The sequence below is a fragment of the Tursiops truncatus genome, chromosome 10, assembly GCF_011762595.2.
Source record: "Tursiops truncatus isolate mTurTru1 chromosome 10, mTurTru1.mat.Y, whole genome shotgun sequence".
In the NCBI taxonomy this organism is placed as follows: domain Eukaryota; kingdom Metazoa; phylum Chordata; class Mammalia; order Artiodactyla; family Delphinidae; genus Tursiops; species Tursiops truncatus.
In genome coordinates, this window is record NC_047043.1 from 32,863,577 (window position 1) to 32,884,720 (window position 21,144).

The 21,144-nt window shown below is 56.6% G+C and overlaps 1 protein-coding gene across 3 annotated transcripts in view; it reads right to left on the reverse strand.

Annotated features, from left to right (window-relative positions):
- FOXP4 (forkhead box P4) overlaps positions 1-19,973 on the reverse strand; it is a 51,105-nt gene extending 31,132 nt beyond the window's left edge. The window contains exons 1-2 of one of the 3 annotated variants that reach the window (XR_012334456.1): positions 19,476-19,973; positions 1,049-1,289 (exon numbers count right to left, since the gene is read on the reverse strand). Coding sequence is in view for 2 of the 3 variants with exons in the window: in XM_033864278.2 (XP_033720169.1) it covers positions 1,049-1,273 (225 nt within the window). In the remaining variant the exon portion in view is untranslated. The remainder of the gene's footprint in view (positions 1-1,048; positions 1,290-19,475) is intronic. The other 2 variants (XM_033864278.2, XM_033864279.1) reach the window with 2 other exon arrangements.
- Positions 19,974-21,144: the final 1,171 nt, after the last annotated feature.

Below are 21,144 nucleotides of genomic sequence, written 5' to 3' on the forward strand. Positions count from 1 at the left end.
GGGGCTATGGAGTCGGGGAAGGAGCCCCAGGGCAAACCTGGGAGAGAGCATGAGGGCGATGTGGGTACACACACCTGTGTGCACGAGGCGGGGGTGGGGTACGGGCAGGGAGGAACATGCAGTACCCGAATTTTCCACATTCCCAGCAGAGCCCCCAAGGGGCAATGCCACCAGCAGTGATTCAAGGAGCAAAGTCAAATAAGAGGAGCATCCCAAGGCCAGGGCTGGCTGGGCCGGTTCTCCTGAACTTGTCAAGCACGATTCTCCCTTTTTCCCCGGGGTGGGGCCAGGACCTGGGGCCCCTGCTCTGTCATAAGCCAGCTAGGCTTCCCCACCCCCTAAGGCCTCTGGATCCTCAGAGAGGCTGGTCTTGGACTCCTGAACTCTGCAGTTTAGGGTGGGAATGATGAAGGGGAAGAGGGCGGGGGACGCAGACAGGGCTTCCAGTCTGAGCACTGAAAATGGAGGCCTGCCTCTGCCTACTGCTCTGGACCTTTTCCCAGCTGCCTTGACCCTTGGTGCCTGGAAGTTTAATCTCACAGCTAGCCTGCATCAGGGGCCCAGGCAGAGGTGGAGGTGGGGAACATTTCATAATACAAATAAAATGAAGATACCACTGTGCACAGCCCCCCTCCCCCAAAGAGCACACACCTAGAGCAGGGTCTCCCTACCCCAACCCTGTTTGTTAACTTGGCAGGGGTGCGGGAGGAGAGCCCAGGCGCCCACCCACGCAAGACGCACACCCTCAAGCCTGCTGCCCAGGCGTCTGTCTGCCCTTGTGGGCATTTCTGAGGCTGTTCTAAGGTCCATGATCTCAGGGCGACCAGCCCCACTTCTCTTTCTGGGAGGGCTGCTCTCCCCCTGCCTTAGTGACCACTCGAATGGGAGCGCACACAGGGGATCCCTGCAGGCTGGACCTTCTCAAGAATGTTAAAGTGAGGCTGCGTGGCAGGGAGCGGTGGCCCCCAGGTGGCCAGGGTGTAGTGGGAAGAGGCCTGGCGCCCCTCTCCCCTCTCCTGGGTTGCTGGGAAGAGGCACCAGCGCCTACCTGTTGCTGCTGGAAGTGGAGCAGCTCCGCAGGGCTCATCTCGCCGTTGCTGTCTGGGCCCGCGGCCGCATCCCTGCCTGCGCTGCCTCCGGCGGGGGCCCCGCCACCACTGCCGCCGCCGCCGCCGCCGCCGCCGCCGCCATCCGCCTGCCCGGAGAGGCTGCCCACGCCGTTCTGACCAGACGGAGCCGACCTGATTGTCTCCGAGGCGGATTCCACCATCATGTCGCTCTAGCGGGACCTGGAGGGGGAGGAGAGACACGGGGGAGGGGCTGAGGCTGGACAGGCAGGGCGGGTTCCACCCGGGGAAGCAGGCGGTGCCCCTCAACACCCCATCCCCAAACGACACAACCCCCACCAAGTCCTGGGGCGGCTTCTCCCTCTCAGCTTCCTGGAGGCTGATCCTGGGACCCCTGTTGCGGTGCAGACCCTCCCTCCTAAGGTCACCCTCCGCCCCAGGCAAGGGCAGCTCCAGACTGAATTGGAGGCCGCCCCGTTGCCCCCCTCCCCCACATTTCCTCGAGGAGGCGCTACCCCCCCAACCCCCCCCCACACCCAAACCGGTTCAGGCCTCTCCCTCCAGGCTAGTGTGTAGGGCAGAGCGGGGGTGGGGGGGGGGTCCTGCAAGGACTTGAAAGCAGGTGAGCTAGTCCCCAGAACCACCATATTGCCCCCCTCCCCGACCCGCCCCCACCCACATGCACCTGTGATGGCCTTTGTGTTTGTTCCCCCCCTAGATGGGGAGTTCCCCTGCTAGATGGGGAGTTCCCCAAGAGCAGGGCCTCCTTCCCGCACGCCGCCCCCCCCCCCCAACACACACAGCAAAAGCCGCTGCCATTTTCCCAGCAACTATTGGGTGCCAGACCCTCTGCTGGGCCTGGAGCTGTGCAGCGAAGGCAGCTGGTGGTCCGACTTCTCTGACCTTCCATTCTAAGGCCTTCAGACCAGCACCTGGCCCAAAGCAGACACTCAATATTTACTGTCTCTACAGGCAGCAAGATCCCTTCTCACAAGAATTGTGGGAGAATAGTTTTTTGGGGGTTTTAAAAAATGTATTTATTTTTGGCTGCGTTGGGTCTTCGTTACTGCACAAGGGCTTTCTCTAGTTGCGGAGAGTTGGGGCTACTCTTTGTTGCGGTGCGCAGGCTTCTCATTGCAGTGGCTTCTTGCTGCGGAGCACGGGCTCTAAGTGTGCGGGCTTCAGTAGTTGTGGCACGTGGGCTCAGTAGTTGTGGTGCACAGGCTTAGTTGCTCCACAGCGTGTGGGATCTTCCTGGACCAGGGCTCAAACCTGTGTCCCCTGCATTGGCAGGTGGATTCTTAGCCACTGCGCCACCAGGGAAGTCCCGGGAGATGGTTATTATCATCTTGATTTTACAGATGGGAAACTGAGGGTCCAGACAGAGGATTTACCCAAGGCAGAGTCAAGGCCTGAATCCTGTATCTTCCCCCATCTCCCCCAACTGCCTCTCAAGAGTGGCTGAAACATGCTCAGAAAGAGAGAGGGTATGACTGGGATGGTTATGCTTAGCGAGGAGGAGGCTTGGGTTTCCTTCTACAACTCACGGAGGCTGTACTATCTCAGGGGCTCGTACACAGACTACGAAGCAGATGGGGGACTTCAGCATGCAGAGCTGTTCTCAAAGTCTGGGGTCTCCAGCTATCGTCAGATTCACAGCCCCCTGAGAGGAACAAAAGTTTCAGCCAAACAGGACACAGTTGGTACTCCCCACGGAGCTTTGACAGAAGTCTTAAACTCCCTAAACCTCAGTTTCTTTGTTTGTATAAGTAATTACTCCAAGCCTCTCAGATCCTGTGAGGAGTAAATAAAATAGCACATGCAAACCACCTGGCAGAGTAAGCGCCAATAATGATGTGTCCCTTCTTCACCTGCCCTATTTGTAAGGGTGAACACCCTGGGCTCAGAGAGGTCAAAGACTTGGCCCAGATCACACAGCGATCGGGCTGGAAGCCAGCCAGCGTTCTTTCCTCCCTTCTTGATTACCTTTCGGCCTTGGCAGACCCCACAACCACACGGTGTCCCTGACCCAATAAATAGGTGCAGGAGGGCCTTAATAGAGAAACTGCTGGAAGGATTATTTCCCGAGTTCCTTCTCCGAGGTGGCAGCTCCCCAATTCTCCTTCACTCTTGAAGAACTCTTTCTCCTCACTCTGTTGGGTCACTTGCTGTTTTTGTCCCCGCTGTCAGCAGAGTGGGGAAGATAGCGAGAGTATCTAGGTGTGCGTGGGGGGTTGGGGGGACAGAGCGCCGTGAAAGGCCCGTGGGGAGGCCACTAGTTCACGTGTATGCCATATTGCCCTGCTCTTGTGACTCTAGGTGTCTGTCCCAGTGGACCTGTGTGGCCTCCTGGGTGACCCTGTGCTGCTGGAGTTTGTGCATTTCTCTGTGTTCCCAAGGGCTTGTTGCTCCCCCACCCGCCAGTTGCTGTTCCCAATCCTGGGTTCTGCGAGGAGCTGGGCTAGGGGCAAGGGCAAGGTTGGGGGCAACGGTTCAGAAGAGACTGAGCACTTGGTCTCTGGCCTTAATGGTCGTGTCAGCCCCAGGGCCAGTAGCTACCAAATGATGGATGGGGTGGGCACCGTCCTCCATCCGCCAGAGCACAGGGCTCCAGCCCCTCCCCACAACCGCCCACCCGGACCCCTCCCAGCAGCCCACAGAGCACCTTCCCTCACTCAGGCCTGGGCCCCAGCTACACGAGGGGGATGGGGAGACAGCAGGGGCCGCTCTGCTCTCCCTCTGCCTGACCCTGGCCCTGCTGGGGGTGGAGAGCAGCTGCCTGCCCCGATTCCAAGTCTACTTCCCTGAGATCTGAAAACTCCTGGGCCCCAGGGGACAAAGACCAGAGCCTCAGGGGTGTGTGTGCACAGGAGAAAGGAGAGAGAATCCAGCAGTTTCTTCTTGGGGTAAGGGAGAGTGCCCCCTTCCAACATTCACACACACCATAAAGTTGCTCAGACAGCAAGTTTGGGAAAGGGAGAAAAAAGGAAGGAGGACGCAAACAGAGGTGCCCTTTTCTTTTCTTTTTATTGGGGGGGGCGACAGAGCGACACCCAGTGAACAACGTAATTGCTGCAATGTGGCTGTAATAACAGCTATTCAAGGGCAGGATCGTTCATATTAAACAGGGCGAAGCCAGCCTCTCATCTGCAGGCTTGAGATTATATGCATTTGAAAAGTCATTTCCGCAGGCTGTACGAACGGCATTAATTCCCACGTGGCGCGCTGCTCTGCCCCCTCCCGGGGCCTTCGCCTCCTTCCAGGCTCGCGCCTGCCTGTCCACCAATACCAACCCAAACCTGCAGGTGGGTGCTCCCAGGACTCTCCTCACCTCTGTCCTGAGACACCTGTCCTCCTGAGGAGGAGCACAGCGGCAGCCTCAAGCCTCCTTGCCTGTCTCTCTGCAGGTGTTGCAACAGCACCGCGGTGCTCCCTGCACTGTGGGTGAGCAGGCTCTGCGTGCCTGGCGCCCGGCCACGTAGGGATGGGGTGGGGTGGAGTGGGGTACTGGAGGCAGGCCTTGATATCCGTGCCCTGCACCCACCACAAGGGTGCGGGCTGGAGGGGGGAAAGGCAGAGTCCGTGGGAGCCTGGACTCTGGCTAGAGAAGGCAGGGGACTGGGTGTCAGGGGGCCTGAGCTCAGTCACAACCAGCTGTGACTTCTCTGTCCTCCTCCTTCTCTGGGCCTCCATTTCCCCATCCCTACATGGAGAAGTGGTCTTGAAGGTCTCTTCTGACTTGGAAGCTCGAGGAGGAAAAACCCCTAGTCAGTATGTACACAAGAAGCCCCCGTGTTCTAGCGGCTGGTGAGAGCCACCGAGGTTCCACTTGAATCACAGCTGTCCCTTTCCCAAAGGGAAATGTATGCCTCAAATTTCCCAATGGGGACCGGGGCTGCCTGCTCTGGTACCGAGGGGGACCCTCCAAGAGCCCCCTCCTCCATTCACTCCCACCCTTCCGCCTCTCTCCACACACTCCTATCCTGCCAATCCGCGCTCCCGCCCCAGGCACCCATTTATTCAGCAAAGAGCTGCTGACTACCTGCAGAAGTGGAGAGGCGCTCTGGGAATGAGACCATCAGGTTTCAAGGGCCAGCTGTGTGACCTTGGGCAAGTCACTGGGCTCATACCAGCAAGTAAGGAGAGGAAATTAGAAGGCCTTTCTAGGATTTGCTAAAATTGAGGCCCACCCCAGCCTTCCCTGCACCCTCTCCTACGCTGCGCTGGGGGCAGAGGCCGAGTCATTTCCTGTGCTCTAGGATTTTTTGTCTGGGGCGCTTGGTCCTGTCCTTGGGTAGGTCCTGGTCTTCCGTCTATCAGGGTTCCCTTGGGGAGCCAGGGCACCTCGGAGCCTTTGGCCAGTACCCCGACGCTCCCGCAGACGACGCCGTCGAAAGGAAGGAAGGAAGGGAGGGAGGAAGGGAGGGAGGGAGGGAGGGAGGAAGAAAGGAAGCAAGCAAGCAAGCAGGGTCAAAGCCACAGCCGCCTCTTCCGCTCCGGGGGAGTCTGCGGGCCGCCGGGGGGGAGGGTGTGTGTGGGGGGTCCCACTTCCCGAGGCTCCTGGCCCTTCGAAGAACGCGGGCTCGCAACGAGGGCCGCCTCAGAACGCGCCCGGGTCCGCCTCTGTCCCCTCCCTGGCCGGAAGTGACGAGTTCCACCTACCTTGGGGCCAAAGGGAGGACCCAAGGGCTAGGGTGCTTTCGGGGGAGGGGAAAAGGACGGGGGAGCCCCACACGCGTAGAAACTTTTTGTGCCTTTTCCGCGGGCCCATATGGTGTACGGAGTATTAATTACCGTAGCTTTTTAATTAACAATCGCTTAATCTGAGCCGTAACATTTGCCACGACACCCTACGCCTCGTTGCGAACCCGCGCCGCCCGCCCTGCCAACTCATCAATTAATTTTTATTGACGTTTTCTTCCCCAAACAGGCACAATACCAGGGTTTTCCAATTAACACCTCCGCGATCTCTAATTAGTGCAATTAACAGACTGATGGATGCCCGGAGTTTACCCGCGAGGGAGGGAGGAAGGGAAGGAGGGAAGGGGCGGGGCAGTCCCCAGCGCGCTCTCTCTCCCGGCGCGCGTCCCGCAGGGCGCACACGTGCATGCGCTCGGCCTGAGATGGGGCGCACCCCCAGCTCTTAGGGGAGCACGGCGGGTGGGGGCGTGACCACAGGTAACCTGTACCCAGAGCAATAGTGGTGATTTGAGTTGAAATAGCAGGCACAGCCCTTTTGGAAACCTAGAACCTAGTTGGAGAGACAGCTGAAAGCCTGAGACTAGAAGTTGGGAGACTGGCTTCTAGCCCCAGCTCTATCACCAACTTGCTGTGACTTGGGCCAAGTTAGTTCTCCCCTTTTCTTCTCTGTATGATGGGGAAAACTAGACTAGATGTAACTACCAATTTATAATGCACACCCCTATCAACTTCCAAGAAAGACTGGGAAGCAGACTGCAATAAAAGACAGATAAAGCTACTTAAAATATAGTATCATGGGGTAGTAGGAAGGGAGAATAAATAGGCCAAGATCTTAAGCCAGAGGATCTCACACTTGAGTGCATCAGAATCACCTTGGAGGGCTTGTTAAAATACAGATTCCTGGGCCCCAGGCCTGGAGCTTCTGATTTTACGTCTCTGGAATGAGCCTGAGAATTCATTTCTAAAAAGTTCCCAGGTGATGCTGATGCTGTCTGTCCAATACAACAGGGCTTCAACGATGAGCACTGGCTTTCGGTTATGAGCTTCCTGGTGGCCAAAACGAGATGATCTACCTCCAAGACCATTAATTCATTCAACATGGATTTAGTGCCCCATTAAGCTAAGCACTGAAGACCTATCTGCAGGAAACTGAAATTCGGTCCTGGACCCCTACAGGCTTACAAAACACAAACAAGCCAGCACAGGTGTCCTGGCTGCTTTGAGGGCAACTGGTAATAATGGAGGTCCTATTCCCCCTCCCTTTTTTTCCTGGGTAAATCTGGCATTTGCCTTTTCGAAAGTTTAGCCACTAGTGGAGTTATGGTCATGAACAAAGTCATTCTTCTCTCTCCTCTGACGCTGGCCAGGAGAATATTTCACCGGCAATGACCCTTCATCCATTCATTGGTTCAACGAATATTTAAGCACTTACCCATGTGCCAGGCTGTGTGTGTGCAGACCTGAAGAGAACAGGGCACAGGCCCTGCTCTCCTGGAGCTAATGTTCCCAGGAGGTGAGGCAGATGATAAATAAGGACACAAACAGATAAGCTCAAATAAAATAAATTCTATCAAATATGAGTGCAGGGAATAAACAGGGGGATCTAATTTACACGGGGACAGGGAAGGCTTCCTTTTAAAATGGCATCTATACTTAGAAAAGAATGAGCAGGTATGGGTCAGGTAAAGTGTACACTGAATGCAGGGGACCAGCATATGCAAACGCCCTTATTTTACAAGAGAAGTCACTGGTTTCAGACTTTCTTCGGAGCAAAACGTCTTTGAAATGGACACATTTCTAGATTATATAAAAAGACACCTAAGTGGGTACCACACAGAACAGAGCATGAGGATGCTCTTTATTTCCTTCTTTCTCTTTCTTTTCCTTTCTTTCTAGCTGTCCTGCTATCAGCTCTTACTTGTGTCAAGGGACGTAAAGCAGAGGGCTTTTCAGAGCAATGAGCACTGGCATTTCAAGTAACTTGGGATACTTCCCAATCTGTCATCCCAAGACCCAGGGATCCCCTTCCCCATTCAGCTCAGGCCCCAAAGGCCCACTGGCTTCAGGCCACCAGGTGAGGGAGGGCTCAGGCAGGAGCCACTTTGGGCCTCAGCCTTTCTTATCAGCCCCTCATTTGGCATCCTACCTGCTGACCCTGCTCTGATCTCTTATTACCTCTGTAATTAGAACATGAGCAGTGAGGTCACCATTCTGAGCCTTGGTTTCCCTGTTTACCATACGAAGCTAATACCAATAACCCTTCCTTTCAGGGTTGCTGTGGTATCAAATAAAATACACTGCCAGAGAAGGTGTTCAGAGAAGGGTATTAACTACAGTTATGGGGACCCAGCAAGTCCAGATCCCATCCCCTCATCCTAGCCTTATGGTTTGGCATTTGAGGAAAGTGAGACAGAATCCAAGGGTTAGAATGTCTCTGTAGCTCCAAAATGGGTCCCCAAACCAGAGCAGGGTGATGTGAGTCACATGACCACTTGGTTCTCTGATCAGCCCGGCAGTGTCTCTCCTCAAGCAGATGGGGCTGTCAGAGTTCCAGAACAAGCTCGAACCCTCTCCAGGCCCATGCCCTCCCTGTACTCGGGGACTCTCCCTTGTGTGGGTCAGAGGCTGGCACCCTCGGTTTTCTCCCTAAGACTCCCACTTCAGCCTGAGAGTCTCCCTAAATGACACACTAGGAGCTATCTGGTCCAACTTTAGGGACCATTCAAGGCCTCTTCTTGGCACAAAACTTCCAAGCCCAAGGAGCTAGTGCACGTGGCAGGGTGAGGACACATCTCTAAAAGGCTGCAGCAACCTCTGATGTGGAAGGGGACCCACCATCCTGGGCTGTCTGTTCCAGGTTCGCCCCCAAGTTTGTTTGTTTATTTATTTATGGCTGCGTTGGGTCTTCGTTGTGGTGCGCGGGTTTCTCATGGCAGTGGCTTCTCTTGCTGCGGAGCAAGGGCTCTAGGTGCGTGGGCTTCAGTAGTTGTGGCTTGTGGGCTCTAGAGCACAGGTTCAGTAGTTGTGGCACACAGGCTTAGTTGCTCTGCGGCATGTGGGATCTTCCTGGACCAGGGATCGAACCCGTGTCCCCTGCGTTGGCAGGCGGATTCTTAGCCACTGTGCCACCAGGGAAGTCCTCTCCCCCAAATTTCAATAACTTTATTTTCTAATCATAAAAGTAAGACGTCCTGGTAGAAAAGTATGAAGAAAAAGTAAGGAGACTTATAAGTACCTTATAAGATCCTTTTGGGATCCACCCCTTCCAGTCTCATCCATTTTCGCCCTCTTTGGGCATATAAACATGTAAAACGTGAGCTTGGGCTCATAATCTGTACATGGTTTGAATTTTTCTGTTTTCCCACTCACCACTTATGGTCATAACCATTTCCACATGACATCAAATATTTTAATTAACAGTTTTCAGTGGTCACAGAGTCGTTTGAATGGGCTGTGTGTTCCAGAATTTATTTAGCAAATCCCCTAAAGCTGGATATCCAGGCTGCTGCCTATGTTTTCACTATGACACTAATAAACACCCTCATGTGAACAGAATATTCTCCATTTCTAGTTGCTTAGGATACAGGTTTAGGTGGAATTGCATGTTTTTAAGGCTCTTGATACATCTGTTCCTTGATGTCCATAAAATGTGTGCTGACTTTGCCCTACCTTCAGCAATGCACCCCTGTCCCAGAGGACTCACAAGGCTTTTTTTTTTTAAGCTATCTTCCTCCATTCTCCTCAGCTCCTTCTTCAGAGGATTCTCAGATTCTGCTTATGGTATTGAGAACCCAACACTACCGACCCTGTCAAATCTGGGCACATAGCTGGGTGATGGGCCTCTGCCTGCAACTGACACTGGGCACAGTGGGTACTGGCATTTGGACACACAGAGGGGGATAAAACACAGCCCTTGCTTTGGAGGGGGTGGGTTATAGTTTGGTGGAGAAAGGAAGACATACAGACAAACACAAGCATTTAAAAATACCCATACTGGGACTTCCCTGGCGGTTCAGTGGTTAAGACTCCGAGTTTCCACTGCAGGGGGCGTGGGCTCAATCCCCTGACAGGGAGCTAAGATCCCACATGCCATGCAGTGGGGCCAAAAATTAAAAAAAAACATACCTAGGTTCCACCCCAGATCAATTTAATTGGATTATCTGGGATCCAGGCATGGATAATTTAAAAAGTTCTTCCAAGTATTCTAAACTTCAAGTACAGCCAGGGTTGAGAACCTCTGCCCTACAAAACACACACAACTTTACAAATGTTAAGTAGATACTGGGGGGTGGCGTGGTTGCTAGCTATGGGTGCCTAGAGGGAGTGGGGGTGCTCCGGGAAGGCTTCCTGTAGGAGGTGACTTCTGAGCTGAGTTTTATGGAAGTGAAGCCTGGGCACACAATTTGTGAATATATTTTAATAACAACCATTCCACTCAGAGTCCTTGAAAGTTCTTTCCCATACCCTGTCACACACAACCTGCACTCTGACAGATGAAGGAACCCATACTTCAAAGATGTTTAGTGATGTGTCAAGGTCACTTGGCTGCTAGGAGGTTGAGCCAAACTGAAACCCTATAGCTCTTCTGACTCCCAAACCAGTGCTCTTCCCCAGAATTCCACCTCAGACGTGGCTAGGCCCAGAGGGCGGTCACTCTGGAATTTCCCTGGAATCTGAACCTTTCCCCACCACCATCACCACACCCCAGCGCACTTTCACTGGCTCTGGCCCCAAAATGCTCCCAGCAGGCCCTTGCAAGGTGGCCTCCCTCTACACGCCTTCCAAGTACCATGACCAAAAGGAAGAACTAACAAAAAGAAAAAAAAAAAAAAAGAAAAAAAGAGAACCAAAGATCCCACTCCATCTCATTAAGAAAGTAAACATAAGAGCCATCTAAGTGTCTAATTAAGCTTCTAATTAGTCCCTGCTTGTTACTAATGCAAATTAGATTACTCCGCTTAACTACAGCATGTCCACAACACCCTTGTTAATTGCGGCCTTTTGAAATTAAATTACTCCCTAATTAGCATATCAAAGCCATTGATTCGGAGCTGGGAAAGATGAGGGCAAAAGGAGCCGAATGCCAAGTTTGGTTAATCAGAGACGGCTAATTAAATAGTGCCGTCTTTCGTGGGGGGCCCGCTGGTTAAGAGGTGGGGTACTCATCCCGGGCCCAAGTGGCCATCTGGAGCCTGGTTCTGGTAGTGCCCTTGGCACCAGGGGGCTCCAGCTGGGCTGGGACAGACCAGTAGTCTGGCCTTCTCTGGGGCCCTGGCTGTTCTGCCCAGCCCGCCTCTGACATGCCCTGGCCCCTTCCTTTGTCTCTCCTGATGATATCTAGGGGTGGCATTCACAGGGATCTTGGGTACCAACTCAGGGGCATCCAAAAAACACACCCATATTCGAATTGCAAGATTCAGCATCCTTCCACATCCCTCTCCCTGTTCCAAGATGAATTCTGGAAAGGTGATTGCTCCCAGTGCTTCTCTAATCCCCACCTGTGGTGCCATTCTCGGAAGAAAGTCTCCCCATCCCCAACAAAAAGTACATACATTTCGGGGGGGGGGCAGGTAAGAGCGTGATGACTTTCACAAAGGGGCTCACCTGGGCAGGGATGGGCTGATTTCAGCTTGGAACAGACCCCTCAAAACACAAGACCCTGTAATTCCCTCCGTGGTAGAAGGAAGGGGAAAAGAAATCACCCACCACCATCAGTTCTTAAGCAGCTATGCAAGAATTAGATTTGGGTCAGGGTGTCCTAAAGGTCTTCTCTGAGCTCTCCTACAGACCCTGCAAAGTCCTTCAGACACATGCCCACCCCCCCAGCTCTTCCTAGAATACTGAGGATGGGCAAAATCTCCATGAAAAAGTTGCCAACTGAGGGCTTCCCTGGTGGCGCAGTGGCTGAGGGTCCGCCTGCCGATGCAGGGGACACGGGTTCGTGCCCCGGTCTGGGAGGATCCCACATGCCGCGGAGCGACTGGGCCCGTGAGCCATGGCCGCTGAGCCTGTGCGTCCGGAGCCTGTGCTCCGCCGCGGGAGAGGCCACAGCCCGCACCGCTAAAAAAAAAAAAAAAAAAGTTGCTAACTGAAACGCCCTCAGGGGCTAGGCAGGTCCCCAAGCGGGAAGTGGAGGGTACTCAATCCCTGTCTATCTTTACCCCACAGAAATGCAGGCTCCGTGTTTGATAGGGTTTGGGTTTTTCAAAAGCAGCCAAGTGGGGATATTTATGTGAAATTTACCACCGTAATAAACTTTGTGTGAGCCAACAAAACACATAAGGGGTGAAGTCAGTCCATTTGTGACCTCAGCCCTTATGGTCAGCATTCTAGACAGGGAGGTTCCAGTCAGCTGTGTGACCCTGGACAAGTTACATCACCTCTCTGGGCCTGGGGACCTCACCTGTCAAACAAGAACAAGGAGGTATGTGAAATGGCAAAGCACAGTTCCTCAGTCAGGGTCTGGTGACCACCTAGTTCTACTCTTTACCTGCCATAATCCCTTCCCAGACTTCGGATATCTTCTAGAACCTTCTTCCTCCATCTTCCATGCAGAAGGCAGAGTCTGGGCTTCCAGGTGTCCTTGGCAATGCTGAGGGCTTGTTCCTTACAAATGCCTGACGTGGCAGCTGGGCAGCTAGGAGGTACACACCTATGCTCTCTGCCCTACATTTAACGGATTAGCCCTGGTGGGTGCAACAGATCTTAAATGCCTCTTCTAAAAAAGACAGAACTTTCACAAGAACAAAATCTTGATGACTGACAGGTCCCTAGCCTGGTCCTTCAGTGTCCCCCTCCCCCAACTAGGGTGTGTATATGTGTGTGTCTGTGTATGTGGCTCTGTCCACAGCTCTCCTTCCCCCAGTTCTCCTCTCCAAGTTTCTCACCAGCAGCCCCCGCAGCACAGAGTCAGGGTCATGGCCAAATTCCCAAAGGGTTTGGTTCTGCTGATTTACCGAGGGATCAACCAGTGCCCAGGGGAAAGGAAACCCCTGCCCCCACCCCCCAGTGCCCAGCTCAAAAGGGTGAATCTCAGGCAGTGCCCAGTCCATGGGTATCCATCCAAACCAAATTGGTCTAAAGGGCCCATAGCAGTGGTTTTATTTTAGAAAACAAGTGAAATTTAAAGCAAAGCAGAAAAAGATAAATGGGGAAGGGGTGAGGCTGTCCTGGTGCGAGGGGGAGGGCGGAATGGTGGTACAAGCGGGCCAAGCTGCAGCCCGCCTCGCTGAGCTCTCTCTCCCAACGAGATTCAATTAATTGATAACAAGAGGCATCAAATTAATTTCTGGAGGATGTGAGATTCTGATGAAGGGGAATCTCGTAGATGGGGATCGGGTGGGAGGCGGCGGGCAGCGCCCCCTCTAATCAGGCTCCACTGCCTAATTGGGGAGAAGGAGACTTGCCTGGGCCGCTTGGTCGTCTGCCCCACGCTCCACAGCGCCCCTTTCGGGCAGGACACGCGGAGGCAGTGAGCTCCGGATGCGTGGAACAAAGCGGGCCAGTCTCCTCTCACCCAACGCCCAACTCCCTCCTCCCCGCCACCAGCCCACAGCTGCAGGGAAGGGCGGGGGCAGGGAGAGTTGAGTGTGGGTGCTCCCTCACCAACTGCACAGTTATGAAAACCAGAGCCCAGAGAGAAGACTGTCATGCCTAAGGTCACAGAGGGAATGAGGAAGCTGGTAGCAGTGCGCTTACTGGTGCCCCTCAAGGGTGAGTCCCAGACCCATGCGACCCAGATGGGCGAAGTCATCCCCAAGCTCAAGGAGGTCAGCACACAGCGTGGGAGACCCTCCCTGTAGCTAAAAGATAGAGGCCACCCGCTCCCTCTTCCAGAGTTCCCTGGACCCCCAAACCCCAGCATCTTAGGACCGAAGACATCCGGCGTGTGCGCTTCCCCGCACCTCGCAAAGATGTGCTCGCGGAGGCTCAGGGTAACACTGGCCGGGCTAGTAACCCAGAGTGAGTGCCCGCAGCTGGGGGGCAAGGACCGGGAGCCCTGGCTCTCCTGAGAACCCCGGAGGCTTCCTAAAGGAAGGATTCTCCCAAGTGGACCAACTGTGCACCCTCAGCATCCGACCTTCACAAGTGCCTCTGTGCCTCCGGCTCCAACCCAGAGGTGTGGACGCCTCCAGAGAGCACTGCGCCCAACCACTTACAGTAGCCGCCGCTCCCTCGGTCTCCTGCAAATCCTGAGCTCCCATCTCTCCCCCAAATTCTCCTCAGCTGCGCCCGCCCTTTTCTTTCAGGGTGTGATACACATCTGCCCAAAGAACCCCCTGAAGGAGTGAAAGGAGGAAGTATATGCTACCCTCTTTTGGACCAAGTTCTTTCGGCCTGGGTCTCCTGGAAGCCTGAGCTCCAGAGCTGGGAAAATGAATTCCAGGGAGCCCGCCCTCCAGCACGCCCGGTTGAAGAAACAAGAACAGAAGCCCCTTCACCAGCCCACGAGCCAGTTTCCCTTCACACAGCTCAGCCCTCCTGGAGGCTCTCAGGGCCAGCACCTGCATCCTGTGCCGGCTGTGGAGTGTGAGGACCGGAGCCTGCCTCCAGTCACCAGAACCTGTGGGAAAGATCCTCCCTGGGGCACTTGCTCCATTTCTGATTTTCCAAGTTGTAAGCGAGCCCCCTCTTATTAAACCTCTTCACCTAGACTCCTGCGGGCCACTGCACACAGCAATGGCTCCACCATGTTTGTGGAATGGAGAGCAGGAGTCCCGGTCTCCATGCCCGGATCCACCCTGCCCTCCTGTCACCACCATTTGTCCCTCCCTCGTTGCCGGGGGGAATTCTGGGTAATTTCCACCCGCTGACCCTGCCTACCTTGAACACATGCAGAGGGTCACTGGTCTACACACCTCACTTTGTTACTGTCTGAGGAAAAACCATCTCCCCTCCCCTCCCTCCCATTTGCACCGTAGCCCAGGTCAGGTGCCATGAGAAAACTCCAAGTAGGAGAGAGGACGTTCCCCATGCCCCGCACCACCAACGACTCCACGCACCCTCAGGTCCCCGCAGCTTGGGAGGCTTCAGCTGGGCAGAGGATGGGGCCTGGGGAGGTGGGCAGAGCTGCTGGGATTTGGGGAACAGGCTGCATGGCTATGACCAGGGCTGGGGAGAAGAAAGGCACCGGGCTGCAATGGAGCAAGGGACAGCCAGGTAAAGATCCTGGGAGGAGTCATCCTGGGACAAGGCACAATGGAAGGAAGGGCATCAGCCCGGCCCAGGCTTGAGTGGCTCACTCCTTTGAGGGACCAGATGCTCTGGGCACCTTTTGTGCTAGGAGCTCTTCATTTCCAGCTCAGGCAGGCATGCCCCGAGTCCAGGCTCTGCACAGGGCCCACGAAACGCCGTCTCACAAGACCACTGCGTCTGCAAGCCTCAGGGTTTGGAGTAGAGGGTTCCTGCTGTAACCCCAGCAGGGCAGAACTGGCCGTGGGTGAAGGTGTGCATTTCCATGGAGAATCCAGGGAGGCAATGTTGAAAGAGGCGGAAACTTCACACTCAAGGGAAGTTTCTTTTTGCTTCTTTAAGATGATCCATCCAGGAGTAGGTCCCAGATTGATCTGAGACTGCCTGCCAAGCTTGTCTTCCATAACGCTGCATAAGCCAGGGTTCCAAACCATAAAAAGTCTCCCTTTTTGGAGAAAGGTGGTGCTGGCCATGTTTCCTCCTCTGTGTTCTAGGGAACTATCCCTCCCATTTTTGCTTCCATGAGCACCTTAGGATGTTGTGGGGAGGGGGGATGACTGGACCTTCCAGGGTCATGTGCAGGTGGGAAATGTCAAGTTCTGAGCCCAGACCTTCCCTTAAAGGGAAGACAGGAGGAGGAAACCCAGCCCTCTCGTTGGAGGGCTGAGGGGGACGCAGGCCTGAGCTTTTGAAGAAGGGATGGGGAGTGGCAGGCCCTCCCATCCCCTCCTTTCTCCCTTCCCCACAGCAGAGGCTCAAGCCCTACCGGTTACACTGGGAGTCCTAGGAGCCCCACATGTTAGTCCCAGCCCTACCACTAACTAACTGTGTGACCTCAGACAAGTTGCTTCTTCTCTCTGGGCTTCATTTTCCAAACCCCTAAAATGGAGATTAATTTCCAGTATTCAGTCCAGCATGTGGCCTGGCGGTGCTGGGAATCTAATAATAAAAGCCACCCCTTGGTCAGTACTATCCTGCGCCACGCACTATGCTAGGTACTTTACGTCTGCTCTTCCGTCCTGCTCCCAACCAGGCTGTAAACGGTTATCATTGACCTACCTTACACATAAGAAAACTGAGGTTCCAATAGCTTAACTAAGTTCTCCAGAGACCCACCACCACTGGCAAGTTCCAAAGGCTTTTCCCCTGTGACCCATGTTCTGCCCTGGGGAGGCCTGAGTTCCTTGCCCTGGGTTCCAGGGTTCTGGAACCAAGTCATAGGAAGTCAGTTCAGCCATCGGAGCCTCAGAATCCTGTCAGAAACAGTGCCTGCCCTGCCTTGGTCTGGGAAGCTGGGAGATTTTGAAAGGAAACTGTGCGGAGCTCCTTGGATGGAAGAAATTATTACTTTGCACAGTTTGGGTTATTAGAAAAGTAAAGACATTGTGCCTGCTTGGGATGGGCACGGAGGGGTCTGTATTTCAGCTGGAGAGACAGGAAAGCCACCAAGGCAGTGGGGCAGCAAAGGATTAGGATGTAGGGAAGGAGGGTGCAGCTACTCCAGGTGTGGAAGATCAGGGAAGCTTTCTTGGGGAGATGGCCCTTCCCCCCTTGCACCTCATACCTTTCCTCTGAAACAGACACGCTGCTCCCACCCTCCTCTCTCTAATGTGATATCTTATCTGCCTCTCCTACCCTGACAATGTGCAGACCCCAGCCTTCACTGCTTGGGCACACCAGTGCCCAGCCTGGGACCTGCCCAGACAGAATAGGGGCTCAGCAAACCTTTGGGGAATTAATGGATTAAAGGATTCCCCCCTCCTTTCCTGCCCCTAAGGAAGAGGTGTGTTTGGAGTAGGGGCCCAGCAGGATATGCACATTCCTGGCAAGAAGGGATCTACCTGCCAGCAGCCAGAAAGGAAGTTTCTGGCTAAAGGCACAGGGAAGGAGGTTGGGGTAGGGATGTCTAGGTGTGAGAAGTGTACCTACACAGAAAGGGACAGGGACAGGTCCTTTTTCAAGTTAGGCCCAACCTGCCCTCCCCCCACCCCCCAGCACTGGTGTCAGGCCTTTCTCCCCGCAGGGCTCACGGGTTCACCAACTCCATAACTCCTGCAAAACCTGCCCAGGACTGGGAGAAGGACAGAAAACCCCACCCAGGGGCCCAGCACTTAGTGCCAGGAGAGAAGGTTCCCATGGTTCCCCCCAGTTTAGTGTCAAGACTGCGATGGGGCTAAGGTAGTGGGGGGGGGGGGATCCAGGAGACATTCACATCTTACAGCGGTCCTGAGGTGGCGGGGAACACTCTCTAGAGCCACCTCCTCCCCTGCCACGTTGCCCCACTGATGAGAGGGGGGAGTGACGCCAAATGGGGAGCCCCACGAGACACAGCCCTGCTTCTGAGAGCCTCAGATCTAAGGGTGCCAGAGCGAGCAAGCTGGCCAGGTGCCCGCAGCACAGTCTCAGGGCCCTCCCTCCCTCCTGCCAGGTGACAAAGAGCCCCAGAACCCAGGCAAGACAAAGTTAAAACAAAAATGAAAACAAAATAAGCCTGTGGATCTCCCATCCCCTGCAGCGGTTTTCTGCCAGGTTGGGCAGGGGTTGTCTGGGGCAAGGCTGTCTGAGGTGGGGGGCTCTCCTTAGGGCAGCTGGGGCCTGGCCCGCTTGTTGGGCCTTCGGCCCCTGCACCCACCCGCTAGCTCACCAGGAGGGTCATCGGCTTGAAATGCCCAGCGCCAGCAGCGCTCCGTCCCAGAAGTGAGCTATTGGGTTCAAATTCTTGGTGTCGAGCTCTCCATTACCCACTGTGCTCCACAATGGGACCGGTCAGACCCTCCCATGGCTACTGGCGGTACAGATGATCCCACAGCTCCTTCCTTCTGGGTGGGAGAAGGGGGCACCCAGGTGAGCCTCCAGCTCCGACCCTAGCTGCCTCTCAAACTGCGCTCCCAAGGCCCTCAATCCCAGACCCAGCACAGTTCGCCCTGGGACAATCCAGGCGTCCGCTTTAACACGGGATGAACATGCTGAAGTTCAAGTGAAAACCCGCATTGGCCAAAATGCTCCTGGGCTTTCTCAGCCACCACGGGGATGACAGCTTCAGACTTGGGTTTTCTCCTCCGGGTACCCCACCTCCAACCCCTGCTCCAGGCTCCGAGGTCAATCAGCAGGGAGACCCGGCGCTGGGATGCGAGACACGCGGTGATCTCCAGACGCCTTAAACCCCAGGCACGGAGTGAGCGAGGAAATCAGTCAGGCGGGGGTTGGCAAGAGAGGCCCGCGGTGCAAAGGGACGAGCCGGGTGTTCTAAGGGCTCGGGGTCTCTGCGCTCCCGTATCCTCTTCCCCTAACCTAGACAGTCCGGGTGAGACGCCGATGTGTTCACGAGGTCGCCCCAGTTGGAAAGAAGGAATCCGCAGCCGTCAGGGCCTCTGACTCGGAATCCGCCTCCCGCGAAATCGCAGAGTCCTTTGCCGGGGACGCCGGGACCCCAGGTCGCTCAGGGCGCCCCGCATTCTAGCGCCTCGAGCTGTAGCTGGGCTCAGCTCAAGTTAGTTAGTTTGGCGTTGATGGGGAGCGCAAGACTCGAGAGCTGCCGAGATGACCGCCTCTCAAAGAGAGGTGTCTGCCAGGAGGCTGTCCAGGGGAGAGGCCACAGTCCTGGATCTGAGGGGGGTCTTGCGTGGTTATCCCGGGGCACTCGTCCCTGGCGGCCTCCGAACCCTGCTGCCGCCTTCTCTCCCCACTACATGGTGAGGCGGGGCTCTCCCCAAATGGGGTGAATGAAGATATCGGCCGGGTCAACCCCCCACCCGCCAGCACCGGCGCACAAAATCACAAGGGGCCGTTTCCAGACGCTCTCAAGTCCCCAAGAAGTTTTCCGCTCTATCTCCCAGCCGACCCAGGTATGGCGGAAAGGCGCTGACTGGCCCCGGAACCTCCGAGGTGCGACCCCAGGCAAACCAAGTCCCCTCCTCACCTAAGGCGACGCGTTGGATAGGACCGCGGTGCCCCCCCCATCTATCTGCCTCCGGCGCGTCTTGGGGAGTCCTGGACAGACTGGGGTTGGGGGAGCCCACTTCACCACTTCCCTCCCCGGCTCAGGAAAGTCCGGGCTGGGAAGTACTCTTTGTCTGACTCGGGGCGGGGGGGTGGTCGCGCCCCCAGACACCCCATTCCTCGCGGCCAGGCCAGGAGGAGGCCGGTCCTAGCTTCTTGGGGGGAGGGCGGGCCTTAGTAGCCTTTCCAGCCCCCCCAACCCCTGCCGACCTCCTCTGCCCGCCCCCCCGGCGCCGCGCCGTAGCCCCCACCTGTTCCCCAGGCAGCTCCGGCCCACGGGGGCCTGAGCCGGGGCGGGGTGGGTGTCGCGGCTGCGCTGGGTCAGGGCGCCGCAGCCGGCCCCGGCTGGAACAAAGTGCGCCGGCCTGGGCCCGGCTCCTCCCGGCGCGTCTCCCGCGGGCAGTTTGCAAACACAAAGTGAGCCAGTGAGCGGGCGAGAGAGTGAGCGAGCAAGGGAGTTGGTCTGGTCGCCGGCCCAGCCCCCACCCGCGTCCCCGAGCTCGGCCAGCCACCTACCTGTCCGGCCCGGCCGCTCCGTGCGGGCTCCGGCCCGTCAACCCGCGCGGGGCATGGGGCTCGCTCCGGTCGCCGCCCGGGCCCGCCGCCGCCCGCTGGGACTGCCCCTCCGCGCCGCTCGGCGCCGCGCAGCTCCCGGGCGTCCTCCCTCCGCGCCGCGCCGGCCGGCCGCCGCGCGCCCTACCCTCGCCGGGGCATCGCACTTTGGGGGCAGCTCGGCTTGCTCCGGCTGTGCTCCTCCTTCCCGATCCTCCCGCGACGCTTGTTCGCTCGCTCGGGCGCCGGGGCTCCGGGACCCCGGCGTCCCCGCCCCCGGCCCAGCCCTGGTTCCGGCCCGGGCTCCTCCCCGCTGCGCCGCCGCCGCCGCCTGCGCCGCGCCCTCCTCGCGGGCTGGGGGCTACGTCCCGGCCGCCGGCCGCACAGTCCGGTCCGCAGGGGCGGCCGGCTCCGGACTCCGAGGGGCTGCGACTGAGCCCGGGCAGCGAGTGGCTGCGAGCGGGCGGCGCGCGGGCGGGGCGGGAGGGGGCGGGGAGGAGGGGGACGGAGGGAGCGCGCGGAGAGCGAAGGAGGAGGGAGCGAGCGAGCGAGCAGCGGAGGGAGGGAGACCAACTTCTAGCGCTACCATAATTCACCTAAAGCAGGTGCAGCAACTTTCACCCTGCCCGGCAGCCAAGTCGTGAGCGAGAGGAGACCACGTGGACCAAACTTTAGGGGAAGAAAAGATGGGGATCTGGGGAGAAGACGTAGGGCTGCGATCCTGTAAAAAGGGGGGGGAGGTGGAGAGACCCCAGGGATTCACACTGGCCTTGCGAATCCCTTGGCGCGCTTTGCAAACTCCAGCTTTTCCCTGGAGTCTGGAGGTACGGCCAAGCCCTGCTCCCACACGGTTCATTGGTTCCCGGCGGGCTGCGCCCTATGCAGGGAGTGGCCGGGGGGCCCAGAGCCCGGAGCCGGTGTCCTTCCTCCTCTCCCTTCTGCGCCCCACTGCGTGGGGCTGGGGGTGGGCTCTTGAACCGGGGGATGGGGGAGGTGGGAAGGCTCCTTCTGGGCTTTGTGAACGGTCACCCCGGGCGCGCGCCGCCTCCCTCTCCGGAAGGGGAATTTCCCATAAAGTGCTCTGCGAACCGGTGAAGAAAGGGCCCAAAGCTGGACCCACGCGGGCAGAGCGGAGTGCAAAGTAGAAGCAATTATCCGGACAAATTAGATTGTAAACAAAACTCAACGTCTTTTGCCTGAGGGCGGGGTAGGGTACGGGGAGGAATCGGAGGGATTGTGGCGGTAGCCAAGGTGTGTATTTGGGTCGGGAGGGGGAAGTCTGGATGAGGAAAGGCCCCAGATCCAAGGAGGGAGGGCTGTGCTGGTAGCAGGCGCCCCACTCAGAGACCCGTGGAAGCCTGAATAAATTCTTCCCCCGCCTTCCACCCCCAAAACATCTCCGGTCTGTTGCAGTGGGGAGGGGTGAGGGACACCTCAGGGGTTGTCAAGGAGTGCCCATGACCAAGGGAGGACCCAGCTGTGGGGGGAGGGCAGGAAGGCCGTGGCTCTAGAAGGCTCTCCTGCCCCAAATCACCCGAGGCAGGTGGAGACGGGCAGACACAGGATGATCCCGTGGAATGTGGGCTGGGGGTGCTTTAGGGATTGGAGCTTAGGGTATGCCAGGGCTGTGGCC